The sequence below is a fragment of the Perca flavescens genome, chromosome 24, assembly GCF_004354835.1.
Source record: "Perca flavescens isolate YP-PL-M2 chromosome 24, PFLA_1.0, whole genome shotgun sequence".
Lineage (NCBI taxonomy): Eukaryota > Metazoa > Chordata > Actinopteri > Perciformes > Percidae > Perca > Perca flavescens.
In genome coordinates this window covers 15,227,928-15,247,246 of record NC_041354.1, presented here as the reverse complement: position 1 = coordinate 15,247,246, position 19,319 = coordinate 15,227,928, and the positions used below count along the sequence as shown (strand labels likewise).

General features: G+C 38.9%; 1 protein-coding gene and 1 non-coding gene across 2 annotated transcripts; both read right to left on the bottom strand.

Moving 5' to 3' along the window:
- Window positions 1–6,880: 6,880 nt before the first annotated feature.
- Window positions 6,881–6,953, bottom strand: trnat-ugu (transfer RNA threonine (anticodon UGU)). Its single transcript has one exon. It is a non-coding gene; the product is annotated as a tRNA-Thr (tRNA).
- Window positions 6,954–10,546: 3,593 nt separating this feature from the next.
- On the bottom strand, window positions 10,547–19,192 carry LOC114550730 (zinc finger and SCAN domain-containing protein 31-like). The gene is made up of 2 exons (XM_028571520.1): window positions 18,907–19,192; window positions 10,547–11,681 (listed from the first exon to the last, which is right to left on the bottom strand). Exons 1-2 carry the CDS (start codon window positions 19,076–19,078, stop codon window positions 10,882–10,884), a joined length of 972 nt encoding a protein of 323 aa, XP_028427321.1. The 5' UTR covers window positions 19,079–19,192; the 3' UTR covers window positions 10,547–10,881.
- Window positions 19,193–19,319: the final 127 nt, after the last annotated feature.

Sequence of the window (19,319 nt, the reverse complement as noted above, 5' to 3'; positions counted from 1 at the left end):
CAGGAACACAATAAATGGTTGGGTTTAGGAAAGAAACATTGGGTAAGGCTTATTAAAACAAAAAATAAAAAAATAAAAAACGGCTGAAATGGCTGAAAAATCACCACACGCGGAACGCGGCTCTCCCAGGTGAAAGTCCTGTGTTTTACCCATCCGCAACTCCAAACTACCAATACTACTACTACTACTACTCAATTCCCCGTTCCTTTATACTGAACCCCGAGTTGCCAATTCCAATGTGTGTGAATGTTTATCTGATGAGCAGGTGGCACCTTGGATGGCACCCTGTGAATGGTTCCTGTACTTTGTAAAAGCGCATTTAGTAGTCGTTAAGACTAGAAAAGCTTTAAAAAACAGTCCATTTACATTTATAGTATGTCGAAAAAAGTGTTGAAAGTTATAGTTATAAGTTATAAAAAAGTCATAGTATAATATGTCGATAAAAGTCATAGTATAGTATATTGAATAAAGTCATGGTATAAATGTCGAAAAAAGTAATAAAAAAGTCAATAGTATAGTATGTCGAAAATTGTCATAGTATATTATGTCAAAACATTTCATAGTATCGTAAGTCGAAAAAAGTGATAAAATAGTCATAGTATCAGACGCGGCCTTACCAATGTTTCCCCCATTTCAGTTGAAACAGGCATCGCCCTCCAGGGCCCCAATAGACCAGCAAAATCCCATTCACTTTCTCCGTAGGATATTGATTTTCAGCCATAATGTCTAAACCATCCAAGGTAGATTGACCACGAGCTATGAGGTTGTGAAACAATAGTTTCTGCTCCTATAAAAGCCACAAGGTATGAAATCAACCTTGTTATTTGCGATCTTCTGGAGAAATACTACACTACCCACAATTCTAAAAAAACACTGACGTCTCTGATTGGTCGAACTCACGGTTACCATGGCAACCTTTGCCTTTTTGTCGTTAGGTTAAAATGTTATTTTGAGGAAAAGAATTTTAAGAGGAAATGAAATGTACATATGCCAGTTGTGTTGAAAAACGAAAAAGATAATCAGACACAAAAGAAAAGCTTTATTCAGTCTACCAAAAGTTATCTCTTTCTTTGGTCCAGCATCTGTAACCAAACATTCTTAGTAGTACAAGAACATGACGATGAAGATCCTCAAAATCAAAAAGTACTCAAAATCATCCAATTCAATCTTCTGTTTCTGCTGTAGCTTTTTTGGCAAGCGGACAGATAGTCTCACTCACAGAGGTTTCAGAATGTGGGAACAACTCACTCCAGGATCATGAAAAATCAAATACACACCATGCCAATATGGACAGCTGGGGCGAGCTGGAGAAGTGCGTAAAAACGCACAGTACCATTGACAATACCTATCAAGAAATGCAGATGTTGAAAAAAAGACAGTGGAACGACGTCATGAAAAGGTTAATTGCCATAGTCTGTCACCTTGCAGAACAAAACCTTGCGGTACGGTGCCTTGCTCAAGAGCACCTGGCAGTACCCAGGAGGTGAACTGGCATCTCTCCAGCTACCAATCCACACTCTGTACTTTGGTCCATACTGGGACCTGAACCAGCGACCCTCCAGTTCCTAACCAAACCTACGGACTGAGCTACTGCCACCCCCATTGTAAAGCGTCATTATAAATTGTTGAAATTTAAAGGTGCTCTAATTGATCCGCTAGTTGGATCCTTCCTTAACAGTGACACCCTCTGCCATTACAGGCACTAGTGAGCACTTCAAATTGATGGCGACATTTCATGGTCTGTTTGGTTTAATTTATAGAAGAGAGGAAATGAAAAGGTCCGTGGAAAGTTACACCCTCAAAGAAAGCTGCGCAAATATAGAAAAAACCCTCGCCGATATAGACGCTGAGAACATTGTGCGCAAGATCTTGGCCGCTGTCACTGCCGTGCCCGCAACAGAAACCGCTGACCTGCAGATTCTGAGCTACATTTACAGAAACAATTTAGTTGAACTGTATCCAAACCTCAGCATTGCTCTCCGACTCATGATGAGAGTGTCTGTGACTGTAGCGAGCGGAGAGAGGAGTTTCTCTCGCTTGAACCTAATAAAAACACACCTGAGGTCAACATTGCTCCAGGAGCGGCTGTCAGCTGTCGCTCAGATTTCAATTGAGCACAAGGTGACAAAATTCTCAGCACTCAAACACAGAAGGGTGGATTTCTAAAAAGGGCTCAGGTGAAATCTACGACCGCCGCCCGCTGAGCTGTCCACGGTGCTGAAAAAACGCACAGCCCATCGTTATTTATGATAAGTTTGGTTCAGTGTCAGTCAGACTTTTTCTTCTTTGCTTTTGTTAAATAACTTAAGTTTAGGGGATGTCTGAGCTGTTTTTTTATAGTCAGCCCAGACAGCTGAAAATATACTGCGCAAATCAATTAAGCAGAGAAGTTGGCATCCGTGAAAGGTCAAGGCTTATGCCAATGTAAAACGCTCTGTAATTGTATATAGTTTTAATGAAATAAGGTTGGATTATGTCTATGTTGAGCTGCCTGTTTGTGAAGCTGAAAGTGCACGTAATAAAATAATATACCATTGATGCAAACCAACAGGAATCCTTGCTTTTTCTGCTCTTTTATGTTTGTGTTTTATGTGGGTAGGGCCCCATATTAGTTATTGAAGTAAACAAAAACTCATAGTATAGCATGTTGACAAAAGTCATATTATAGTATGTAAAAAAAAACTGATAAAAAAAAGTCGTAGTATTGTATGTCGAAAAAAAGTGATACAAAAGTGATGGTATAGTACGTTGAATAATAGTGAAAAAGTTATAGTATATAATATCTACAAAAGTCATAGTTTAATATAATCGAAAAAGTAATTAAAAAGTCATAGTATAGTATTTCGAAAAACAATAAAAAAGTCATAGTATAGTATGTCGAAAAAGTCATACTATAGTACATCAAAAAAAGTGATAAAAAAGTCATCGTTAAATTATGTCAAAAAGTATGTCGTAAATGAGGGTTAGGGTTAGTCACAGTCACAGTATAGTATGTTGAAAAAGTTATAAAAAGTCATAGTATAGGTTTTGAAAAAAGTGATGAAAAATTCATAGTATTGTATGTCACAAAAAGTCAAAGTGTAGTATCTAAAAAAGGAATAAAAAGTTGTAGTATGGGGTGTCCTTTAGCTCAACCAGTAAGAGCATTCACCCCATGTTAGCTGAGTCCAGCAGCGGCGCGGGTTCGAATCCGACCTGCAGGCCGTTGCTGCATGTATCTCTCTTTCCTTTCCCTCACTGTACAATAAAGGGAAAAGCCCCCCAAAAATAATCTTTAAAAAAAAGTGTTGTGTATTGAAAAAAGTCATAGAATAAGATATCGAAAAAAAGTCAATGTTGTGTATTGAAAAAAGTCATAATATAAATGTTGAATAAAGTGATAAAAAGTTAAATTAGTCATAGTATAGTGATAAAAAGTCATACATACTTTTTATCAGACATAATATACTAATATTATGTCGAAAAAAGTCATAGTTAAGTATCTTGAAAGAAATGATACAAAAGTTATTGCGAAAACAGTCATAGTATACATCACATAGTATACCAAAAAGTCATAGTAATGTATGTGGAAAAATTATAAAAAGTCATGGTATAGTATGTAAAAAAAAAAGGCATAAAAAGTCATAGTATGGTGTGTTGAAAGTCACAGAATAAGTGTCGAAAAAAGTGATCAAAAGTTCATAGTATTGTATGTCACAAAAAGTTAGTGTAGTATCTAAAAAGGGTGGAAAAGTCATAGTATAGTATATTGAAAAAAGTCATAGTATAACAAAGTGATAGAAAAACAGTATAGTAAGTCGAAAACACTTACTGGTCATAGTATGTCGAAAAAAGTGATAAAAAAGTTATAGTATAGGATATCGAAAAAACTTAAATAAGTCATAGTATAGTATGTCGAAAAAAGTTAACAAAATCATAGTATAGTATGTCGAAAAAAGTTAAATAAGTCATAGTATAGTATGTCGAAAAAAGTTAAATAAGTCATAGTATAGTATGGCAATAAAAGTCATAGTTTAGTATCTTGAAAATAATTATGCAAAAGTAATTGCATTTTATGTCGAAAAAAGTAATTGTATTGTATGTCGAAAAAAGTGATAAAAAGTCGTAATATGGTATGTCGAAAAAAGTAAAAGAAATTATAGTGTATAATAGCATGTCGACAAAAGTCATAGTTAAATATGATTGAAAAAGTGATAAAAAAGTCATAATATAGTTTTTCTAAAAATGCGATAAAAAGTCATAGTATTGTGTGCCGAAAAACGTGATTAAACATTCACAGCATGTCGAAAAAGTCATAGTATAGTATGTCAAAAAAGTGAGAAAAATGTCATAGTATAGTATGCCGAAAAGGCCATTGTATAGCATGTCGAAAAAAAGTGATAAAAAGTCATAGTGTAATTTGTCGAAAATTTCATACTATAGGAAAAAAGTAAGTCACAATTGTGCAATATTATGTTGAAAAAAGGCACAGTAAAGTATCTCAAAAAAAGTGATAACAAATTCACAGTATAGTATGCCAAAAATAGTCATAGTAAATGATGTCGAAAAAAGTCATAAAAAATCCATAGTATAGTATGTCAAAGAAAGTCTGGAAGAACACGTAAACTTCACAAAAAAAATTCACATAATACACACCCATTATAAACTCTGAAGCATGAAAGAAGCACTAAACTTTAACAGTGATAACACCAAACCCAAATCATTTTCTAATATTTGAAGGTTTTGTGAATAGTTTAAAGTTTTAACTGAATAACGTATGTAGGTGAACGTATATGGGAGGAGTAGCATTTCAAAGTGGATGAAACCTAAAGAGGTTGTGGAGATTGCTCCTTTGACTTTCATTGTAAAAAGAAAAAAGGTTAATATTTTTTTTTTTAAAAGTATGAATGGCAGAAACAAATTGAATACAAGCACAAATGTACTTGAAGAGCTGAACATTGATACTTGAATGTTTTTTGTAGCTCAAATTATGTACAAGAAGTAGGCGGCTGAACGAATTGGCCATTGAACGCTGCTGAATCAGCATTCACACAATAATAATTTAAAAAAATATTAAAGTTAGTTCAAATGAAGCTCAAATAAAGTCAGGAAAGGCTCTGCTGACCTGATATCCTCGGGCAGATTGTTCCAGAGACAGCAAACGCACTGTCCCCTAGTTCTCAGCACGGCTCCCTGAACAGATACATAACCTCTGCCTGAGGATCTCAAAGTATACGGTACCAGGAGGTCAGAGGTATAGCAGGGCCTTAAAAGTGACCAGTCAAATCTTAAAATCTATTCTCTATTCGCAAATTCAGCTGTGATCTTGCGTTCTATGAAAGAAAGACGTGAACGCACAGGATCGAGGAGTGAGGAAGGATCTCCGATGAGCTATGGGCGAGCATACACGAGAGCAGCCTTCCCGGAAGCCATGCAGCTAAAAGCCATTGCTAACTCAGCTGAAAAATGGGCCTCCTCGTGGGAGGGGGCAAATCATCGGAGGAGGACAGCACGGCTTCCGGGAAGGCTGCTGTCGTGCATCCTCGCCTACAGCTCCTCGATGATCCCTCCTCGATACTCGGTCCAAGGTCCTCGGGGCAGAAATAAGAGCTTTGAGACGGCCTTCACCAAGGAGGGACAGAACAACTTCCGGTTCAGCCGAGGACCGAGGAGTCGAGGAGCTATCAAATCAGAGAGGAGATGAGATTCAGCCTTGCTCTCGTCTCTCCCGTAATTCCTCGGTGGGACGGGCTCAGACGCGAGGAAGGGAAGAAAGTGGAGGAGCCGGGGAAGTGAGATGCATCCTCTGTGTAGCTATGCCCGAGTCTGTGTGTTTGATTGCAGGAGTGAGGCCAGGTGCGCGGGAGTCACCAATCAGCCTCTGCTTCTGCGTTTTTTCCTGACCTTGCCGTCGGTCTCTACTCATGGGGAAGTGTTCATGCTGATATCTGTTACTTAAAGTCTTCAACTTAAGGGGATTTTCCCAAAGAAGTTTCCCTTTCTCCGGGTCTACACAGAGATGTTCACAAGTAATTTTTTTGGAAGTCCAAATCGAGTCTCAAGTCTTTGAGCTTGAGTCCAAGTCAAATGTCAAGTCTTTGAGGGGCAAGTTCAAGTCAAGTTGTTCACCCTGCCTGCAGCAGTCTCCTCTGCTGGAGCTGATCTTTTATAGTGGATTTAACTGAAGCTAACCGGAGCTAACCGCTACCCAGAGATAACAGAGCCTGTTCCCGTTCTTCGTCTCCATGCCCGTACCCTTTAACTCTACTTATAGACTCAAGCCCGAATAAAACCCGACATTTTATTAAAGTGATGATTCGGAGTAATTTACCCTGGGGTCCTTTGCACCATGACCTCGAGCCAAACGCCCCCCCAGAAGCTTTTTTCACCTGGGTCGAACATTGGGAGAGTTAGCGTAGAGTAGCGTTATCAGCTGAATAGCTTAGCGCAGGGGCTAATGGATCCAAAGTGTCTCTTAACATTACCCCACTAATAATTGCCGAAATGACACCAAACGTCTACAGTAGTACAAATAGGTTATGCACTCATAAAACAATGGTTTGTAAGTACACAAGATGTTTATGTAAATAACACGTGTTGTAATTTGTAGACGGCCCTAAGCACTCTTACTGCCCGGTAGTAACAGCAGCAGCAGCAGCAGCAGAGAGCAGAAGAGAGCAGGCAATTGTTATTTAGCCTTAGTGTAATATGATTTAACAGGAGTTACGAAGAGACATGCGAAGACATGAGCATTGAAATTCATAACATGTAACTTTATGGTTTTAAGTTTATATTGTCAATAGCCACATATAACTTTTGGGCTCCGGGAAATCAGGTATTAAGTTTGTTGCCCTTGATGGAAATGGAGAGGTCACTATGTTGAGATAAGAAACTGATAATCAGGCACTGCTGGGATTTGAACCCAGGATCTCCTGTTTACAAGACAGGCGCTTTAACCACTAAGCTATAGCGCCTCCTACAGGATACTCTGTCTTGCAAGAATATGCAAGAATACAATGATTAGTGAACAGGGATGTGAAACAATTAAAACCCTTTTTTGCAAAGCATAAGCTGTATAATATAATGATTGATTGATACATTCTACCATCTACTAAAACTGATATTTCGCTGAGGTTTACACTGAAAATGTATCCAAACACAATGAGCAGGGAGTCTGGATGTTTTCTCTCCACGTTAGCTATCTGGTAGTGTAAGGTGGTCCACTTGGAAGTGTTGAAATCATGGCAAGTGAAGTGTCCGGTAAGTTATCACTAAGCCAGGTTTCAGTGAAGCGTACATCAGCGGATTTTGGAAGGACGAGGTGTTTGCTTGCAGTTTCTTTATTTACACTGTATCATACTCCAGCTCTGATACAGCACTGTGGACATATGTCTGGCAAAGTGAGACTATGCACTTTACAACTATGCAACCATGCAGTATACTGTATGTTGCTTTAAAGCTATAGTGCGTAGTTTTTGTCGCCCCCATGAGGAATTCTAAGTAATAACAACAAAAAATGATACAAGCCATCCGTGATTGCACACCCCCCCCCTCCTCCACGCAGTTGCTACTAGCCAAGGAGGACACTGATGATTAAAAAAACATGGACTCTTCAGAAGAGGCAATTATCTTCACTTGAGTTTGTGCGCGCGAAGTCTGCCGGACGACAAAATCTTCTGAACATAGCCATACCGAGAAATACAGAGAGTTGTGTGGAGCCGATAGGCACTGGCTTGAATGTAACAGACGTTTATTAATATCAAAAAGTTACGCACTAAAGCTTTAAGTACACTTTCAATAAAGGAAAAATGTGTAACAGTGACTATAATAGAACTGATGAATAACCACCCAGTGTCACAATTTGGCTGAATTGTAATGTAATGTGATGACTTTCAAAGTGTTCACTGCACAGAGGAGTCTTGCTAGGTGTCCAGTTCTGTCTTCTCAGGATGAGCATCCACTGGTCCATCCGGTCTGGATCACCTAATGCAAGCTTCAAAGACGTCTTCACATGCAAACAATTCCATTTCATTTACTTCACTGTTCAACAGGTTATAATCAAATTACTTTAGCTAAAATGAAGTAATAAGACTAGTATAAATAATGACCAACTCACAGTCATCTAACGTTAAGATATTGCAACATCTAAGTATTTCTGGAATCATGCTGAAATGTGAATTTTTTTAAGTTACACACACTATTTCACACAGTTCTCCTAGTCTAGCATATACCCGTACGGAAAGTCATAAATCAGAGTGTGCTTTCACCAGAGACCATTTCTGTTAGTATAATCAAAACGTACAGCAAACCGTATTATGTGTCTGATATTTGCTTAAAAATTGTCCGAAAGGCAAAAACACGGCCGGGAGGTCAAGTACAGTGACTCGGATTAGCTTTAGCTGAACTGACATCTCACTACAAGCACCTGTCAATCAACGTGGCCATGCCCATAATTGTGCAGAACTTAAGACTAAATCTTATGAGTTATATTTTTTTTAAAGGGAAAGCATAGATTAATATGATGGAAAATGTATTCATTGTTATTTTCAAATGTATCATGACACAAGTTCATGTTTTTTTTCTTCAATATATGATCTTTATTTTCTAAGTTACACTGTGTATCTCGCAAGATACATTGCCCATTTAGGGTAACATTTTGCATTGCATTCTTTTTATTATAGTTCATATGCCAACTTTTAAAACATTTCATAAACTGTAAATTAGCTATAATCTTTCATGTTTTCCGTACAACATTAGAAAAAAATTGATGCATTGCCAATGTAGGAGATATATTTAACATTTCATAACTTTTTAAACAGTTAAGGTGCCGAACAACTTTTTCCTGTCTTTTGAATTCTATCATCTTTTTTTGCCTTTGTAAGGAACCACCATTTCATCAATTGAGAACTGGTTCTCACTCTCCATTTCCATGCACTTGATCCTCATGTAGTCCAGTAAAGGCCTTATTTTCACAAGGCGATCTTCACTGGACTCGGAGCTCATGTTATCTTGAAAGTGGAGCATCCTGGATAAATTTGTACCTCATGTATTGTATCTGTTGCCGAGTAGTTTTCCATTGCAGGCATTTCACTAAACCCATGATCAGCTTCATTCCAATGAATGCCTTGATTTCAGGTAAAGGGAGATGTAGCCAATTCACCATCAACTGCCAAGCAATCAGGATCCTGTTAAGTAAAACACTGAAATAGTAAGTAACATCATTAGGGCCCGAGCGCCAACAGCGGCAAAGGCCCTATTGAAACTGAAGGAATTATTATTATTTTCCCGCCAAATTAATTGGCTTTTTGAGGGGCTTAATATATTCAAAAACTCACCAAATTTGGCGGTCGCATCAAGTCTGGCGAACATTTATGTATTTTAAGGGTTTCGGGAATAGGCGCACAAAAATGGCTCGCTAGCGCCCCCTAGAAAGTTACGAAAATTGAGCCCCTGCAGTACGTTTAACGTAGACTCACGAAACTTGGTACACATATGTAACATGTCAAGATGTACAAAAAAAACTTCATTAGAGCCATACCCTAAACCCCACAGGAAATGCGCCTTATATGACAAACATCATCCGATTTACATGAAACTTAGAATGTGTGGTCTACATGTGATACTGAGCCGCCACCTATAATATGACCACGGTAGAGTCTTGTGTGAGGTGTCATTGAATTCAGCAGACTCAATTCTTCATTGGTGATGGTTTGGCCCGCCCCCTAAGCTTTATCCACACCTCCTTTCATAGCTAATAACCCATTTGATGCAGACCCTTGTGTGAGGTATTACTGAACTCAGCACAGACTTCCTTTTTAATTGGTGATGGTTTGACCCGCCCCCTAAGCTTAAGCCACGCCCCCTTTTATAGCATTTAAACCATTTAAGGTTGACCCTTGTGTGAGTTACCAATGAACTCAGCAGAGTTCCTTCTTCATTGGTGATGGTTTGGCCCGCCCCCTATTCTTTAGCCACGCCCCCTTTTATAACTAATGACCCATTTCATGTAGACCCTTGTCTGAGATATCATTAAACTCAGCACAGACTTCCTTATTCATTGGTGATGGTTTGACCTGCCCCCTAAGCTTAAGCCACGCCCCCTTTTATAGCATTTAAACCATTTAAGGTTGACCCTTGTGTGAGGTACCAATGAACTCAGCAGAGAGTTCCTTTTTAATTGGTGATGGTTTGATACGCCCCCTATGGTTAAGCCACGCCCCCTTTCATAACTTTTGACCCGTTTAAGGTAGAGTCTTATGTGAGGTATCATTGAACTCAGCACAGACTTCCTTTTTAATTGGGGATGGTTTGACCCGTCCCCTACGCTTTTGCCACGCCCCTTTTCACAGCTAATGAACCGTATGACGTAGAGTCTTGTGTGAGCTTTCGTTGAACTCGGCAGGGAGTTCCCTTTTCATTGTCGACGATTTGCAGTGTGGCTATTGAAGAACTTGACTGACTTGACTGGTAGACTTTGTTAAAGTCTGTGATGCTAACTGGTCTACTCTAAGCAGGCACTCGTGTGAAGAAGACTTTTGGTAGTGAAGGAGGAGACAAGAGCCAAAAATAATAGCAGTTATTGCTTTTATAGGGATGGGGATGTCACAGCACTTCAAACTAGGTGTACAGACTGGAGAGTCTGCTGAGAGACTGAGTTAGGTGGATCTTCCTTGTGACTTCAAAACAGCCACCGTTTAGGAGAGACCTTGGGTTGTATGCAATTTCCTTACAAGTTCAGTTTAGGTTGCAAAAATGGTGGGTTCTCGTGTGTCTCTGTAAACTTGCAATCCAAGTAAAAGTTTTTGTACACACTGAGCAGATAATGGGTTTTCTCATGTGTGGATTCTCATATGTTTATGTAAATGTCCACTCTCTGTAAAAGCTTTCTTACAGACTGAGCAGCTAAACGGTTTCTCTCCTGTGTGGATTCTCATGTGTGCCTGTAAATGTCCACTCACTGTGAAAGTTTTTTTTACAGACTGAGCAGCTAAATGGTTTCTCTCCTGTGTGGATTCTCATGTGTGCCTTTAAAGATCCTCTTACTGAAAAGGCTTTCTTACACATGTAGCAGCTAAATGGTTTTTCTCCTGTGTGGACTCTCATGTGTGTCTGTAAATGTCCACTACGTTCAAAAGCCTTCTTACAGACTGAGCAGCTAAATGGTTTCTTTCCTGTATGAGTTTTCATGTGTCTCTTCAAATGTCCACTGGTGCCAAACTTTTTCTCACACTCTCTCTCATCAGCTCTACATCTCAGATCACTGACAGAGACGTCATTATTAGTCAGAGAGGTTCTGGTCTCTTTCCAATCATCAATGCCATGATTCTTGGATTGGAAAGAGTCTCCATTCGTGTAATCAGTACGTGCTTTTAAATGGTTATCTGGATCTGAGGTCCTGGCTGGTTCTGGTCCTCCACAGTCCTCTACATCAGCTTCTGTTTTCATCTGTTCAGTTTCGCTTTGAAATTGTGAGAACTGAGGTTTCTCCTCATCATCTTCACTCTTCACAGGGACAAGAGTGAATAGGAACTTGGGGATATCAGCCTCCTCCAGTCCTTGAAGCTGCTCTTCCTCCTGACTTATTCGAAATGTCTCCTGTTCCTCTTTGTGTGGGGGCTTTGTGTCCTCCTGGTCTAGATTGGAGTTCCACTCCTGGTGCTCAGGGGGAACCTCTTCTTTAACCACCAACAGCTGCTGGATGTCTGCAGGAAACACAGAAACACACACATTGAGGAAATGTAATTTCATGCTAACAAGGGGTGTAACACTGTGAATATTCATCTCCGTTTGATACAGGGACAGGTTGACACATGCACTGTACTTCACTTCACTTAAAAGAGTCCACCGAGAGGATCGGCCCCTTCCGACAAAACCAACAAAGAAAACGACAACTGTACCATCCAAAAATAGGCATGGGCTGGGCTACCGGTTTCAAGATATACACGGTATGACAAAGTCATGGTTTCAAAACAACAACAATTTTCCGTCATACCGTTCCTTTAGTAGTAGTCACAGACAGAAAGTGCCCAGTCGGGATTCCTTCTGCATGTTAAGCTGCTTACACACTGACCAGACGGCCGACCGTTGACAGAAAAGCCAGGCGAAATGATCGGTCTCCCCATGTTGGTCCAAAAAGTGGCACAGAACACACCAAAAAGACGAGACGAGACGTAATGCATCTCTATAACCTGTATTGTTGCCCAAGAAATGAAAACCGGCAGCTGATTGGACGATCGCGTCACATGGGTTTGTTTTCTCCGGAAATTCAAAGCCATACTTACTGTCAATGGTGGCCGTTCAGAATCTCAGATCTCATATTGTACTAAAATAGTTCACTGAAACATGTTTCTGAAAACATTTTAAGCGAGAATTAGGCCGTGCAGTTGCTGAATTTGTCTGCATTTCATTTCAGGTCAACAAAAGGTCAGTTTAAAAGATCTTCGTCAGATTTTGAGAGGCTCTAGTCACCTCATTCCGCTCACCATTTCCGGGTGAGTCCCGACTGCCCTGCCGCCGACTGAACATGTCAGGTCGGCCAAAATGACCGCCGACAGCCCCCCAGACTGAATTTTTCAGGTACCGAAAAAGCACAGACGGCCCCAGCTAATTCAAGGTAACGTAACGCTGTCTATAAAGTAATGCTTGCAACCAGCTATGCGAGTTAGCGTGTCTAAAAATAGTAGAAAAAAATACTTCAGGCTGCTACAGAGGCAGATGACATTTTTTTTACAGGATCTTTTTAATGTATAATTTTAGAAAAACTAATATTTAAAAAAAAGACATGTTCTTTTATGATGTTAAAAACTAAAAATCAATATTGCCTTTTTGAAAATCTATACAGTATTGCGATACTCAAATGTATCGATTTTTTTCTTTCACCCCTAATGGCTAACATCAGCTTGTTTCCTCCCTAACATAACAGAGTGGAGAAAAGCATCTGAGAGAACAATAAACTCCATTTTGACAGATAAGGGGGCGCTAACTTCAGACCCAAAAGAAATAAATGATACGTGTCAATGGTTTTTCCAGAACTTATGTGGCTCTGAATACTCAGAATCAGCCCCAAATATGCAAAACAGTTTTTTTGGACACTAAGTTTTCACCTTGTAGAAAAAGAATCTTTAGACCGTAATCTCAAGACAGGGGAAATATACAGTGTTTCCCAAAGGTTGAGAGGTTACTCATGGTGGTGGGTGGCGCAGGATGTGATGGTGTGGCGCGTGATGGTTGGGTTCAGTAATAGACTAGTCAAATGAAGGTTTATGAACTATTTTTTGAAAACAATGACTAGCCTACATAACATTAACCGATAATTTAGAAAGAACAGCCTAACTATTTGCATATTAAACAAATTAGACTAAACAATGATGCAGGTGAAAATATTGCCACGCTATGCTGCATCTGACACAATTTCAGGGTAGTTATTAGTTGAATATCGCGATAACGTTAAAATGTACAGTTCTGCCGTTTTCCTGCTTTCAGTTTTCTGCTAAAATCCAACAAATTGCTTGTTGAATTTAAAACAAATGACAAGAAAGTGTAGTCAATTAAAGTTTTAAGTTGAGTTTTTTTGCCAAATGTTAACAGTTCAGCAGATAAAATACTTGATTACCTGGAGCCTAAACGTTATAACAGCTTAACCTTAATACTATATTGATGTTAGATCCATACAGAACGTTACATGTTATTATTATTATTATTATTAATATTATTAGGAACATCTGAATTTACCGTTGGACATGCCCAGACATGAGACGGGAGGAGCACGAGACAGGAGGTCTTAGGTTTGGATACCGTTTGGATTTTTACGATTCCGATGCCGAACCGGTTCTTTTAAAACGATTCGGATTCTAAACCGATTCTTTAAAAATGACATCACAGAAAGCCTCTTTTATATATTTTTTTTTAAATTGAAAATTATTTCAATTTACCAATATATATTTACTTTTTAAAGAACTTAAATATATAAAAACTAAACCTAAGTCACCTAACACATAACTACAAAAATTTAACAAATAACAGTTACACTATTAACAAGTAACAACAAAATAAATGTTGAGTTGGTATGCCAACCAACTTCAAACTTTAGCAGTTCTTTTGCAGAAAAATGACCAAATTTGCCTTCTCTGGCAAGATACGACATCTCTCCTGACTTAAAGGAAGAGAACAAGGTGCAATGTGTCTACTGCAAAGTAGAACTGGCATGTATTTGTAGCGATGTCATGATGCGCTTTGACTACATATGTTTAGTTTTGATTATTATTATATTACTTATTCACGTTCAATTGCAAGAGAGTATAGCCTAAAAAAAAGAACCCCTTCACACACACACACACACACACACACACACACACACACACACACACACACACACACACACACACACACACACACACACACACACACGCGCGCATGCACCCTTGTCTCTCTCACTCTTCCTCACGCATGGCACGCGTGCACACACAAACACACAGGTTGCTAGGTTACCATAGCAAATAGGCTCACCCCAGAAATTATATATTATTTGTTAGTAGCACTAGCCTAATGGTAAATGCTGCAGGTGTAGAAATCTACATAAAACTGATATTTACTTAGATGTCAGTGCTAGATTACAGCATGGAACTTGTTGTGCATATTAATAAATTAAATTGCTTTTCCTCTTTTTCTCCCTCTCAGCACTTCACAACGGAGTATGGATAGCTTTGTTCGCCCAGCTCAGTCATGCACTGTTCAAGAGGCTGCAATTTTCACAGAGAGCATTTTGAACATGCTCGTGACCGATATGAGGCCACTGTCCATGGTGGAGGACATGGGATTTAGAGACATGATTATGGAGTTAGAATCATGCCAAAACCTCACACACACACACAAAACGTGTTTTACTCACACCCAACAATTCACAAACAAACTCAGTGTGGTTTGCAAATACAAAACATGATTCACAAACTAATGCATTTTGTTCTGCAAATAAGAAACCTACCTATCAAACAAATACAGTATGTTTTACACATACAAAAACATATTTCTTCAATGACAAAAAAAAAAAAAGTACAAAACAAATTCTACAAGTACAAAAAACTGTCCCGTGACTTTTGGCACTAACTTTCCACCTTGCTGATCCACACACAAATGCCCTCAGATCCACACAAATGGAGGTAAATTTTCTAACAAATGTCCTGTAATTCGCACTCCACAACAGCAGGTGGCACTGTTAAGTCAATTTAAGCCTACCAGCACCATAGATATATACACGCGGATTTTTTTAAACGTTATTATGGTGCATAACTTACTGGAACAAAACTGAGCAACGTGTTGTTGCTGATGACAAAACCACTGATTATATATATGTATATTGAAGCGATGCTGGCGTTAAAGACCCGCTGATCGTTTGCATGCGCCCAACTCTGATCATATCGTGTTCTGTCTTACAGCCTATCAAAACAACAAAGCAGCTTCCCTGGCCGAAATAGACTGAAATAATAACATTAAAAGAAATACAATTAAACCATGATAAGATCTGGTGAATAAATGTTGATTAAAACAGCGGTTATTGGGCTAAAAATACCAATAACAGCAAAGCTGTATACAGCTTCTCTGTACAGAAATAAAAGCTGTGATCAGGGAATCTGTGTGTAGACCACGGATGATGCCTGTCATTGACCTACATGCATTGCATCCGTGGGCCCGTCACAGAATTTTCGGCGAATCTGTGAAACTGCCAGTTTTTGCGTTAAGGGGCCATGTTCATTTCAATGAATTCTGCAGCCTGTAGGCTACTACGAAGCAAGATCAACATGCTGGATTTCTTCAGTTACCCGGCTTCACCTAACCGAACAACTACAATACAGTCGCTGCTTCCTAAAACAGGAAGGAAAGCTGCCCTTTACTATTACTATTACTATACTTACTATTCATAGTTTTAAATGGTATACATATTTTACAGTAAGTTGACTTAACTGTATTGTTATTTAATTGTTGGCACTGGCACTTATAAACACTAAATGGGTAAATGATAAATGGGCTTAGTTTTGGAGCCAAATGTTGGAGTTGGAATAAATAAATAAATACCTCTGTTTTTGAGAAATAAAAGCCAAATGCTTTATCATTTTACAGCCACATCATTTTCGTTATGCATTATTTGTTTTGCTTGTTTAAATACGAAAAAAAAAAAAAATGAAAACGCTACCTAGCCTGCTGAATGTGATAGGAACCTTTAGTATCTTATCAGAGATTATGTTCTTAAAAAACAGTGAGAGGCTTGATCCCCCAATCCTCGCCATTTAGGGTGTCTAAACTTGGATTTCCTTACTTAGGTGTCAAAATATTCCCTACTATTGACTGAATTATTTCAGCCAACTACAATCCCCTCACGGACACAGTTATTCAGTTAATAAACAGATGGACCAAAATACCGGACGCTTTAATATCCTAAAATGTCAATTTTAAGTAAATTTGTATACCTCTTCCAGTCTATCCCCCGCTCTCCACCTCCTTCCTTGTTGAAAACAAAACATTCACAAACTTCATTTGGAATGACAAACAGCCAAGACGCAGACTTTCCATGTAGTATTTACCTTATGACGGATGTGGAATACAAGTACCAAATCTATGGTATTTTTGGGCAGCGCAAATTAGGGCAGGTATTTTTCATTTTCTTAAGTGAAATAGGGGATTATAAAGGATTCCTGAAATGCGCTATATTAATGTAAGTTATTATTACGTTGGTTGCTACAACAATCTCTTAATGCTTTGGCTCGTGACACAGTGACAGTGATACCCGCTCACGATACATCCAAAGTTGGCTAACTTACCGTATGCAACACTTGAAATGCAACGATGCATCTGTAACTTATTCTCTTATTGTAAATGAATGATTTTCTGTCGAAGCAAAATATTGATCAAGACTATATGACCTCCCCATAACACAAAATCTGTTATCTACAGTGGGCAATATGGCACAGTAAAGAAAAGACCGTTACGACAGCAGGTGTGGTAAAAACACTACCGCTTTTGTCCAAAGCTGGAATCAACACAAACTTAAAAGGTACATATAGCCACTTTAAATAAAAAAGGATTTTACTTGTTTAAAAATGTATATCTCTGTAGGGATTCTTTCCATAACATTGTTAGACACTTAGAATAACAATCCGAGCCTGTCATAGGCAAATGCACATTTTCCACATAGTATTCCAAAAAATAGCGCATTTTTCAATTTTGACCCAGAATGACAGGTTTATGGACAACACAAGGGCTAGGGATGCAACAATTAGAGATTTTGTTGGTACGATCATAGTCTGAAAAAACAATCACGGTTTCACGATTATTAGGCTATATATTAATTAAATGAACTGCTACAGTATGAAATTACATGAACACTCTAGATTGTAATGGGTTATTTATTGCTGCCTTTTGAAACAGAAATAACACTAACAATTTTGAAAACGATTAGCTGTATGATCAATCATGAACCTTTTTATTTAAATTCATCTCAAAAGATAAGAGACCAGAGGTGAATCACCACAAACAAAGGCCAAGTTGGCAACAACAGTGCTGTCCTTTTTAGGAAGAAGTTGGCCCTTTTTGGGTCCTGCTAGTGTCTAAAAGTTGGAGGAGCTGCTAGACAAGATGCACCCATCACAGGGAGATAGGCAGCATGTTGCCGTGGAATGAATGTGACAGGAATAAATGTGATGGAGCTATCTCTTTGCAGCCTTATGTCCCATAAAGAGGAATAAGTAAGTAACGTTAAGCGGTGGCGTTATTGAGCCGTTAAGGAGTTTTGACGTGTACGAACGTAACGCTATCGTCAGCTCGATCACTGTAAAGCTGTTAACTTACCGTTAACATTAAAACAGGCTAACGTTAGCTAACTGGTAACAACACACAGCAACAACACAGACGGTGCATTCACTTGCAGCTGCCGTTGTCGGAATTAAACACAGATTCACTTAAAACAGGTAGCCTCGTGGTGCATTGACAGTAATTGTACAATACACTTTTCCCATCTGGGGTTCAACAGCAATTTACTGGTGAAATAAGTTATTGTTATAGTTATTATTATTAAATCTTTAATTTTGACCTTAGCAATAAACAAGTCACTGACTGTTGTTTACTACCCTTATTTTTTTTTTTTTTTTTTTTACTTTATTGAAAAGTACCGGTTCAGGCACCGGCACCGTTTTAAAAGTATCGATTTAGCACCGGAATCGAAAAAAAAAAAAAACGATACCCAACCCTACACAGCAGGCAGCGCTAATCTGTATTGTTGCCCAGGAAATGCAAACCGGCAGCTGACTGGACGAACGCGTCACGTGGGTTAGTTTTCTCCGGAAATTCAAAGCCAGACTGTCATTGCGGCCGTTCAGAATACGATGCAGTCAGTTAACAATCGGTTTAGCGGAGCCTTTACGATTAATTAACCGTGACGTTTTTAAGCGCGGTTAATAGTGAAATCGGTTAATCGCTGCGTCCCTATTATATGAAAGTATGAACAGTAGGAAACTAAGAAGCAAACGGTCAACAAACTGGTGACATCAAGTAAACTCAGCCTTTGCTTTTTCTTGAACAAAGATAGGTTAGGATATTGCATTCAAGTTTTAGCTTTACAAGCCCAAACTGAAGCAACTGAACTGTATTACTCACTGTATATTTACAAAGAAAATGTGACTAATGTTAGGTCAATTCACATAAACATCGTGCCAAAATAAGAACAATAACGTTGCAGTCAATAGGCATATTTGCTAGCTAACCTCTGCTAAGAAATAATCCAGCACATAGACGGCACCTTAGGATACGTGAAAGGTGATTTAACGTCGCCGCTCTTTCACCACGCTTTTACAGTTTAGCAACAAGACAATAGGCTGAGCGAACATTACTACGGACGTCTGCTTTTGTAACCATAAATGAAATACTAAAGTGCATACACACCTATCCTGTGTAACTGTATTTCGGGTTTCCAAACGATATCCAACAGTTTGCGCTGACGGTGGATCTCTTCCTCGTACTCGGCGATAGTCTTTTCAAAAACTCGGAATATTTCTTCAGCAGCAGCAGTTAGCCGCTCGTTGACAAACTCTCTCAAATACCCAAATGAAGACATTGTTGCTTAATTACACCTGAAAGAATTAGCTGCACTACGACTACAATACAGTCTCCTCCAGCTCACTCAACACGAACATGCAGGTAACGCTACGGGGCGCTTGTGTTGTTTACTTCCGCTGGGTGTCACACTGTTTAGGTTCCTACAGTGGAAGTACGTGCGCTTTTCGTTCCGCTTTCAACTGACGGCATTTTATTCAAACGCGTGTGTTTAACATCAGCATTTAGGATGTTCATCTACT

Bases quoted from the DNA above. Each gene is read 5' to 3' on its own strand.
- LOC114550730 (XM_028571520.1), bottom strand. From the start codon at position 19,078: ATGTCTTCATTTGGGTATTTGAGAGAGTTTGTCAACGAGCGGCTAACT. The intron at 11,682-18,906 runs GTGTGTATGCAC...TGTTTCCTGCAG, and splicing joins AATACAGTTACACAGGATAG to ACATCCAGCAGCTGTTGGTG.